The sequence below is a fragment of the Phaseolus vulgaris genome, chromosome 1 (assembly GCF_000499845.2).
Source record: "Phaseolus vulgaris cultivar G19833 chromosome 1, P. vulgaris v2.0, whole genome shotgun sequence".
Taxonomy (NCBI): domain Eukaryota; kingdom Viridiplantae; phylum Streptophyta; class Magnoliopsida; order Fabales; family Fabaceae; genus Phaseolus; species Phaseolus vulgaris.
This window is the reverse complement of record NC_023759.2, coordinates 26,325,938-26,336,796: the sequence shown is the minus strand read 5'-3', so window position 1 is coordinate 26,336,796 and position 10,859 is coordinate 26,325,938. Positions and strand designations below refer to the sequence as shown.

Below are 10,859 nucleotides of genomic sequence, written 5' to 3'. Positions count from 1 at the left end.
AGACTCGCCGAGTTGTGAATACCATTGCCAATGCGGCCTTCTCAATGGCTTGGTACCGCCTTCTGGTCCCTGTAGTACCTTACTCACAAAGTAGACCAACTTTTTGACCTTATCTTAATCTTGCACAATGACCGAGTTGATTCCCAATGTGTGACTGCAAAATAAAGGCGAATGGGTGTACCTGGAAACGACTTACAAAGAATAGGGGGACTAGTCAAGTACTCTTTCAACATGATGAAGGCTTCTTCAAACTCACTAGTCTACATAAAACGGTTGTTCTTATTGAGGCACTGAAAATATGGATACCCTTTATCTCTACTAGCCAACAAGAATCAAGACAATGCAACCATACATCTAGTTAGCTGTTGAACCTCCTTCACGTTGACAGGGCTTCTCATCCCTATGATTGCAACGCATTTTTCGGAGTTTACCTCTATACGTCTCTCAGTTAGCAAAAACTGAATGAACTTCCCTGCTTCTACCCTGAACACACACTTCTCTGGGTTTAACTTCAAATATACTTAGCTATTATCGTGAATAGCTTCTCTAAATCAGCAATGTGCTGATCTTTCTCCTCTGATGTGACGACCATGTTGTTCACATATGCTTGTATGTTTCGATTGACTGACCTCTGGGGCGAGAATCTTGTCCATCAACCTCTGGTAAGTGGCGCCAACATTCTTGAGGCCAAAGGGCATGACCTTATAACAGTAGCTGGCGAACTCGACCATAAAGGCAGTCTTGTTCTTGTCTCTCGAGTGCATACGAATTTGGTTGTACCCCGAGAACGCATCCAAGAAGCTCAACAATCGACAACCCGAGGCATTGTCCACCAAGGAATCTATACTCGAAAGCGAGTAAGAATCCTTGGGACAAGCCTTATTCAGATTGGTAAAGTCGACATACATCCTCCACATTCCGTTGGCCTTCTACACCAACACCACATTTGCCAACCACTCAGGGTATTGGATTTCCCTTATGTGATCAACATTCAGAAGCTTTTGAGTCTCTTCTCTTATGATCATACGCTTATCTTCATTAAACATTCTCCTCCTCTGGACTACCGACCTGACTTTCTCATCCATAGTAAGCCTATGACATAGGAAATCTAGGTCTATCCTGGGCATGTCCACGAATGACCAAGAGAAAACATCCATGTGCTTTGATATCACCTCAGCTACCTTATCCTGCAACTCTTGACATATCGATGTGTCGAGCTTGAACTTCTTCCCTTTTATTTCTCTTTCTTGAACATCATCAGCAGGTCCAGTTCGCCTCTCATTGGCGGCTCCAGCCTCCACGATCCCTTATGGCTCTCCCGCCTGAACAATGATTGAGTATGTTCCCCTCTTGCTCTTCAGGCTACTCTCGTAGCATTTTCGCGCTGTCTTTTGATCAAACCCGATGGTAATTACTCCTCCCTCAGAAGAAGGCAACTTCATCACCATGTGCTTCATGGAGGCTACCGCACCCAATCTGTTCAAAGAAGGTCTCCCCAAAAGCAAGTTATAGGTTGAAAAAGCATTAACAACATTGTACCTTATAGAAATCGTTCGAGATGAGGTGCCATAAAAAAAAGTCGTCATCAGCTCGATGTACCCCAGTACTTCCACCTGATCTCCCACAAAGCCAATCAAGCACCCATTGTACGACCTTAGCTGATCGGGAGATAACTGCAAACTGTTGAATGTTGACCAGAACATCATGTCAATCGAGTTCCCTTGGTCAATGAGAACTCTGTGTACCTTCCTTTCGACGGTGACAACAAATATCACCACTTGATCATCCCCGTGAGGAACCACGTCCTTCAAATCATAGCTCGTGAAGCAGAGAGCGGGCTCTAGTGGGTGGTCGGGCCTCCTCGCCTCCAGGGACATTACTGCTCGTGCGTACTGCTCACGCTTAGAAGCAGAGCTCCCTCCTCTAGAAAATCCTCTCGAGATGGTGTTCAACTCTCCATGGACCAGTATCTCGTGTGCTTGGCCCCTGAGAGCAACCTCTCCCTTCGGCTCTTCTTGATCGGCCTCAAGGTATTCCTTTAAGAACCCTTCCTTCACCAAATTCGCTAGTTGGTGACCCAAAGCTATACACCGCTCAACGTCGTACCCAAATCCGTTGTGAAATTCGTACCATACCTCCTTTCGTGGCCCTAGATTCTTGTCAGTCTCATGAGGAAACTTCAGCTTTTCCACGACTCCTGGCACGCCTAACAATTCCTTATAGGATACTCGAAACTTGGGTCTAAATGACAACTCTCCTCTGGCTTTCTCCTTGGGCACTTTTCTCCTGCTGCGTATGGTAGTACCTCAACTGCATTCTGTTCCCCGTCGAGGTCTCGTTAACCCTCAGAGGTCGGGCTTGGCTACTCCCCTTAGGCTTTGGCTGCCTTGAAAATGAGCTGCCACAACCTCCTGCGCATTGATGTGGGCAACAACCCATTGCCGCACCTCGGAGAACGCCTCCGCTGGATTCCTGATCAACGAATCACTAAATAGTCTTGTCGCGATCCCTTGTTCGAAAGCGGTGACCATTACAACTTCATCTTGGGTTTGGACTGTTACCGTAAGTGCCTAGAATCTGTTCAGGTAATCCTTCAACGACTCCCCCTCCCTCTGCCTCACGTTGAAGAGGTCATACAATATTGGAGGCTTGACCTGGTTGACCGAGAACTGTTGATGGATTTGTGTCCTCCTCTTTTCGGTTTTGGTGATGGTTTGCGGAAGCTCCATGGATTGAAGGTGGAACAAGATCCTCCTAAGAGTGATGGTGATCTTGAAGGTGCATGAGAAGTAGGAAATAGAGAGTGGTGAGGCCAACTCTCTTTGGAAGGTGACGGTTTAGGAAGATTAAGAGCCTAACCTAAGAGGTTTTTGGTAAAAAGTGAGAATGGCACAAATTTGGCAGCATTTCACTAATGTCATTAATCTTAGAAAACCAATAGCCAAAACACTCCTTATATAGGACTTAAAGGCCAGATTACAAAGAAGAAAAAGGAGGGAAATTCAAAGTGATGGCACATGTGTAACTGACGCCTATTTTCAGCACAAATGAAGGTAGGTTCTAGAATATTTCCATGTGCTAGATGGTCTAGAACTTACGCTCCATTAGGCCTAGATGTGGGCCGAACCTTAGTTTAATTAGAAGTGGGAAATTCTAATTAAACTTAGGTTTATCCTTCTAGGTACCGCTTTGCATGTTTTAACACAATTATAAAAAGAATTAAACTATGCTACTTTGACAAAAAGTAAAAACTATTCTACGCTTGAATTAGGACATCTTGGAACATGTAGAGGTAAGTCTCTCTACCATCAATAGCAGTGTTCCAATCCTCTTCAAGCCTCCTAGCCATGGCCCTTGTGATTGGCCCAATATGTCTTGATGTTTGGCTCTCCTTTGGGTTGGTGCTTGGCCCTCTTCCATCAACTGTTCTCTAAACAATCTAGTGAACTGCTCAAAAGTGGTGATGTGGCCATCGGGGAACCCACTGAACTACTGTAAGGCTGTACCTGTGAACGTGCTCATAAGCATCTTATACTAAACAATGTTTGTTCCTCTAGAAACAATCATCGGGCATTGAATGTCGCGAGATGATTTTCAGGGTCTTCCACCCCTGTAAAAATAATCTTGGACGTAATGTAGTGTCACGGCAGAGGCTCATCCATGATCGCTTGCGAAAATGGCCTAGGACGATCCCTCGAGGGCAAACTCAACCCTCGTTGGTCACGCTGCTATAGAGTCTTGTCCGTACACTGAAGTCCGAGCACTCTGTCCAGCACAATATTTATTATAATTTTAATATAAACTTAATTATACTTATAATTTAATGATTATTTTTTTAATTATATATATATTATTAGATAAAAATGTAAAGCATAAGGTCATTTTTCCACTAGTAGAAAATTAAAAAAATATGAGGTGTTTATCATTATTAAATGTATATATACTTTGAAACTTACACTTCTTAAAATAAAATAAGTTATTTCAATTTAAACAAACGGTTGGACTTTTAAAAAAAGAACAAAAAATGGATTTATTTGAAAAGAAAAATTAATTTCAAATTTTTAAGTGATTGATCAAAACAAATTTATAGTTCAATATATAACTTATATATGTACAAAACAGTTAAAATAGAAAATTACATACAAAAGAGGATAAAATACACTTAAATAAAGTACAATGATGTTCATTAATCAGAAAAATAATGATTTAAAATTAGAATAAAATAAAATATACATTCAATAAAAATTTATAACTAATTTATGATGCTAACCTATAATTTTCTGATGAACTGACATTATTGTATGTTCTAAAACATATATTTCCATGGTTCAGAACAGAACTGTCAAGTTCTTTTTAAAACAATGCAGTATCATTTGATTCGTATTTTCTGTATATAACAGCATAAAATTTATATACATAAAAGATACATAATTTGGATTAAGAAAGAGAAACCTGAACAAAAAAATTAAAGTTGAAGTTTTAAACTTGAAAAGACTTATGGTTTAAGGGAAGAACCTGAGCAGTGAAGAGAGACAAGGGTAAACAGTGTGTGAGGGAATAAGTGATGATGGACTACACTTACGATACCAATCACCCCACCGTTGGTAAACCCTCTTCTTTTTTCTTCTTTCTCTGGGAATTGCTTTTCATATTTTATTGTTAACTTCCTTCCATCGTTCCCTCTTGCATGTTCATTCGTTTTGGCCACCCAAGACTAAATAAACTAGTAATTAAATAAATGGGCACTGAACCCCTAAAAGTCAAATGCAAAGGAAGGAACTTTATGTGTTTCTTTGCTTTGGTACTGTGTATTTGTGTTTTCTTGTTGTATCTTATTTGTTTATTTTATGACCCTGGTTGAATAAATGAATAAATAAATAGTTTTTTTCAAAAGGGTGATCATGGAGTCTGAGGTTTAGAGTGGCCGACAGTACTTATGCTGCCAAGATTCTTTGTGACATATAGCTGACCTTTTGGTCACCCCTTTTGAATTTTGTTTCATATATATTTTTCTTTTATTTCTCTATATTTTTTTATGAGAAATAGTTTATTAAAGGATGTAGGGCTGTTTGTGGTTTTATTTACTAGTGTTTATACCTTGACAATCCTGCACCGCATTATAATTGGAAATGGAAATAATTTTATGCTAAAATAGGAATCCCATTTGAAGAGATGGAGCAATTTTCAGATTTATAAACTGATGTCTTTTAGTGTGTAGTTGTGAAAATATTTATTGAGGAATGGACCCATTACTCATTTTATAGCACATGATCATCTGTCACTTTCTATATCATGTCCCACTTGGCTCTACAACATCTGATAGTACCACAAGATGTGTTATATATATAGTTAGTTATGGTAAGGATTGTAATAGCATTTATGCTTTCCCCAATTTAAATTGTGCATGCAACTGTTCTTAAATGCTATTAGTTTTATAAAATGTGTTTGGCTCATGCTTCTCATGTTATATGTTGATTAGTATTGATGCCATTGATTTTTGTCAATGCAAGTAAAGGTTTAGTGCATTATGTGAATTTATATCACTAGATCACTGGGAGTTGATGTAAAATGCAAGTAAATGTTTATTGACCACAGAACCTCATGGGATAAGGGATGTAATGGACTTGGAGCATCAAATCCACTATCTGGAAACTGAGGCTTATAGTTCTGTTTTGAAGGCTTTCATTGCTCAGTCTGATCTTCTTACTTGGGTAAATTAATATTTACTCTGAAACTGCTCTCTGTCATCAAGTTTGGCTCATCTTGAATGTGCTATTGCCAATGCCTCTCTTTGCACAAGGTTTCTGCTGAAAATTTGTTTGTGGCTGCAGGGCAAAGAGGGGCTTATGACTGAGCTGCGAAAGGAACTAAATGTTACAGATATTGAACATGGAGAAATCCTAATGAAAATCAATTCCGATGAGTTAATTAAGCAGATAAGGTGATTGTCTTCTTGTTCCATATTCTGATACGTGGATTTGACTTCTCTAAAGTGACTAAACGTATATCACCATTGATTTAAACTTGGTTAAGTTACGTTGTACTTCGATACTTCAATAACAGTAGATGCACTTTTACTTTCTCTGTTTACACATTTTCTCACTCTTGAAGAGCTAAATCTCTGATGCACATTTGTTTTGATTGTTGTTATGAACTAGGATCTTTACCACTTTTGGCATTTTATTTCACAGGGAGCAGAGGAAATTGTCATCTTATGGTAAGGATTATATTAAAGCCAGTGGTCCTCGTGGTGCTTCTGCTTCAATGGGAAATGCAGTGATGAAATTGAAAACTCCATCCTCTGCTGCAATTTATTCTCAGAAGAAGATGTCACGCAGCCAAACATCTCTTGTTTCTATTCCTATTCCCTCTTCAACGCCTGTGAGTCAATCGAGCCTAATACAAGTATTAAATTTGTATTGCGTTCTTGCTTCATCTGGAGTCCGTTTGATGTAGATTTTAGACACTCATGAAACAAGGCCTGATTAATGAACAGCATGTCAAACGTTTTTTTGCAGAACCTTAGGAGAATTGATTGTGGAGTTTGAGAATTGATGTTGGGGTCTGAAAGTTAAAATGAGAAACTGTTACTTGTCCTTAAAAATCAATTCTCACACTTCCTAACATATTTACATAAATACCCTTATCATGCATTTGCAACAATTGAATGTAAACATTCTTTTATATAATTTGCTATCTGAAGATAATATTTTCTCACTGTGTCCAAAGTTTTACCCTTTTAAGATCAGCTCTTGTACAATCAATTTGATTCTTTTCACTGATCTTCTGGCAATTTTTTTTTTATGTTCTGGATTTTGCAATTCCTAACACATTCTTTGAATAGGGTTGCTTTTCTTCTTGACAAGTCCATTTGGAACTCTAAAGCTACCTCTGTCTTTTATTTGGCATGTACAATACTTTATAGATTAATAATGTTATGACATATTCTAGTTGGAGGCGGCATACATCTTGTTCACTGATTTATGTGTGTGGTGCTTGTTAGGAATCAGTTTCATGCCTGTTCTGCTTCTGTTTCTTTATAGTATTCCTGTTTGGCATTTTTGTAAACTGAATCTTAGGTGTGCCCAGGTCTCTGGATTAGTTATTAATGATTAACTTTCCTGGCTTTGATAGGAGTAAAGAGGCAAAACTTTTGGCAATGTTCACTTTATGCTACATTTTTAGTGCATTGGGTTTGAGCACAACTTGACCTTTTTTAGGTTTCTATGGTCCAACACTTGACCTAAGCATGCTGTTAAGTATAGTTGTCTTTTATTTGATGGTGAAAATGCAAATGCCATTTTTTATGTGGTTTGACTGGTTTCCCTTGTAAAATTATGTCGAGAGATTCCCAACACATCTCTCCATTAATTTTCTCCTCTTTCTTTTATTTGTTTTCTGTTTGGTCTTGGGTTAAAGAATATTTCATGGCCTTCATTAATGAATTCCTTCTTTTATAAAAAAAACTATTCTTACTCAATTAGTTTTAAAGTATGTTTTGCTGAAAACTAGTCCTCCAAAATCTCCCAGTTCACATCATGCCTTCATTTGGTATATCTCATCATTCAAAATTACATCACAAAAAACTGTTGAGCCTCAGGCTTATTTAACTGTGATTTTGTCTGTGCCAGCCAAAATTTAATGATGATCCATTGACTGCCGAATTTGTCCATGGAAAAGTTCAACAATCTATGGAAATGTTCAGCTATAGTGTTCGGTTACCACCTGTTGGTGTAGGGAGAGTACTGAAAGGAAAGCATCTGTTGCAGAAGGATCTTTACAGATCTCACTCTGCCAAGTTCAAGAAAAGATCTGATTTAATTCAGCTTCGTCCAACAGATAGGGTTATTCATGATGTAAGCAAAATCTTTATATGCATGTACATTTTTATTGGCTTTTCGGTATTTTCATTTTCACTCGCTATTCATGGAACTTATAGACATGAAGAGATAACCAGAAAACATACTTTGTAGTGCATAAAGCCATGCTTAGATGTTGATCATCATCGTCTATAAAAAATTCTTAATAAATCCATTGTATCTCTGGATGTAATAGCCTTGTCAGTGTGTGCAATATGATTTTGAAATATTGGATTGAATATCGAATGGGTAAATACAGTTTGAGGGATATGGAGTTAAGAATTCCAGAAAATATAAAGGTTGTTATTTGATTCTGCCTTTTTTATAAGATAAAGTGGTTTTACAGGGACATAAACAAGCTCTGCTTATTCATTTTATTGGATACATCTTCAATAGTTATTTATCATCTAAAGATAAAGGGAGAAAATTAATATAGAAAAGGCACATTACTATATTAATTGTTCCAATGTCTATAATTCTGGAACGGATAATAAAATGATAAACTTTAACCTTAATAAATCATGGGGTAAAAGGAACACTATTATGATTTTTAGTTGATAAAATAAATTGTGAAATGCATTGGTAAAGCATCTGATATAAGTATTGACATAAACCAATGCATTATAATGCATTGGTAAATCCCTGGACTTCATATCTGATTATCTTGTATAATTTGGCCTAGATAAGTTTAAGTAAATCTGTGAGGTTGCTATTAATATTCGTCAGAGTACTTATGTGGATATAATTGAGGATTTTAGGTGACATGTAGGCGGTCATAGCTTCTATTGTAGACTTTTATTGTGTTCAGACAATGATTTGAAGTTATCTGAGATATGACCAGTCTGGAAGAATGATAAATTTTTTTAAGATAATGATAAAAATTGTGTATACACTTCTGTTAGGTTGTTTCTTATTACACTTTGATTTTATTAAAGAAAGAATACAGTTTATAAAGTTTGTTGCGTACCTTCTAGTTTGGAGCGTAGGAAAGTGTTCTTATTGATATTTTTTTGGATCTCATCCTATAATCTTGCACCAACATTGAGTACTTTTTATTAATATTAAATAAAAAGTGCAAAGCAGGGCACGTTCCTTACCTTCCTCTTCCTGTTTTTTTTTTTTTTTTCTTGTTTTCATTTGTGGGGAATCTCAGCCTCTTTTATTGATACAATCTATTTCTGGGGTATACCTGATAGCTGCAATTTTTTCCTGTCAGGACCAATTTTCTAAAGTCATTCAGTTAAAGCCTTTTTAGCAACCTGAACATGAATTATACATTTCTTTTTGTGATATTACTGCATTCTACTGCACATGTAGAAACAAAATTACTCAACTGTAATATGCTGTCAGAATCAGAAGGTTTTATGCCTAGCAAAGGATTTTCCTTTTCTTCTGTTGCATTTTAAAGGGTGCTAATTTTTTCATATTCAACATTTTACAGATTATATTGATGAGTATGAAAGGGTAAAAAGTGAAATATACTGTAAGGTATTGGAATATAAATATTGTGGCGTTTAAGAAGTCTCATTTCTTAAATGAAAATTTGTAAATTACTGAAAACTTCACATATTTTTCGTCCATGGTTTCTTTTTTATGATATGAATGATTCTTACTCAATGAGTTACTGAGTAGGATCTTTTTTATGTTATTTTTGGCAGGTTGAGAAGATGCTTTTCAGTAAAGAGAAACCTGACCCAGTTGATATTGAGATAGCAAGAAGGACTCTTAGGGTACTGTCTTTCTATTGAGATGCATTAAGTTACCTTAAATATATGTCTTCACTCTTTAGACAATTCTAACAAAGTGTGTATCATATTAATATATAATTTGTTCCAGGAACAAGAAATAGATATAACTGAAGCACTTGGTAAAGTGAAGGATGTGTTAGAGAAGAGGGGTAAAGATACTTTGCTAATATTCTTCTTCTGTTTCTTCTTTGTCTATTTTCATGATTGTATGAAACATTTGGTTTTGGCAGGTGATGCACCTAATTAAATGCTGCATTATTAAGTCTCCACAGAATACACCTGGAGGACAAAAAACTGATGATAAATGCTAATTTCCTCAGACTAATTGCTAATGGTAGGTTGAATGAACTTGGGGAATCTTCTGATCTCTGTGCAGTTAGGGTGATGATTTCATGGCTTAGATATGTAACTTTTATACTCTGATTATAGAGGCTGGATTGGTTCACAGAAAGTATTAAGTAGTAGCTAACTGGTGTGAAATGAAAACTATAACAAACACCTTATTTAAGTATATATACTGTTAAGTTAGAATCCAATCTCTTCCCATTCTTCAGGCAATAGTTCAATATTTGTTGTCAGTTGTTAATGCTTCACAATCAGAAATTGCATGCTAGTCTAAATCATGAGGTTATTGGTCTTCTAATTGTTTAAGAGCATTTGTTTTGTATATATGGATATGAATGTGTGGGTTGAATAATTTGTTATTAGTGGGGGATGAGTCTCTTTGATCTTCATTTTACCTGAAGTGATAAATAGTACTAGATACTATACTTATTTATTTATCAGTAAAGATGATAGAACAATGATAAGTTTACATTCCAATGAATTTATAGAACGAGTTGACATACAGTATCTTGTTTTCTCATTCATAAAAACTTATTTGTTCTAATTTTTCCAAAATTATAAGTAGATTCTACTAAAGGAAATTGTGGTCAAGGAGTGACAAACTTTCTTTTCTGCTTTATTTGGTGAACAAGTGGAAAGTGGAACATTGATTTAGAGAAAAAGTAAAATGGTTTGATTTAATGAAAAGATATTAAATTTGAGTAGAAATTTCGTAATATGTGATTGATTTGATTGAATTAATAAAAGTGATTAGGTTGTTTTTTTAGTATAATGTAAAAATTGTCTTTATATATACTATTTAAAATGTAAACATTTTTTGATAATAAAAGCTAATTGAGAAAATGAAAATAAATTATTTTTGAAAATATAAAGGATATAAAATGTTATTTATTAATTGTTGAAAATA

The 10,859-nt window shown here is 36.0% G+C and overlaps 2 protein-coding genes across 3 annotated transcripts; one reads left to right on the top strand and one right to left on the bottom strand.

The window, feature by feature from the left end:
- Positions 1-1,307: 1,307 nt before the first annotated feature.
- LOC137815778 (uncharacterized) lies at positions 1,308-3,349 on the bottom strand. Its single transcript, XM_068618891.1, has 2 exons — positions 3,307-3,349; positions 1,308-2,206 (listed from the first exon to the last, which is right to left on the bottom strand). The coding sequence occupies exons 1-2, from the start codon at positions 3,347-3,349 to the stop codon at positions 1,308-1,310; spliced, it is 942 nt and encodes a 313-aa protein (XP_068474992.1).
- Positions 3,350-4,451: 1,102 nt separating this feature from the next.
- LOC137813822 (protein EMSY-LIKE 1-like) lies at positions 4,452-10,173 on the top strand. 2 transcript variants are annotated; one of them, XM_068616264.1, is made up of 8 exons: positions 4,452-4,604; positions 5,596-5,711; positions 5,832-5,941; positions 6,192-6,381; positions 7,632-7,856; positions 9,518-9,589; positions 9,696-9,756; positions 9,838-10,173. In XM_068616264.1, exons 1-8 carry the CDS (start codon positions 4,565-4,567, stop codon positions 9,852-9,854), a joined length of 831 nt encoding a protein of 276 aa, XP_068472365.1. In that variant the 5' UTR covers positions 4,452-4,564; the 3' UTR covers positions 9,855-10,173. The 2 variants fall into 2 exon arrangements, with proteins under 2 accessions (XP_068472365.1, XP_068472364.1); XM_068616263.1 differs by lacking the exon at positions 4,452-4,604 and adding an exon at positions 5,223-5,358.
- The last annotated feature ends 686 nt before the right edge of the window (positions 10,174-10,859 follow it).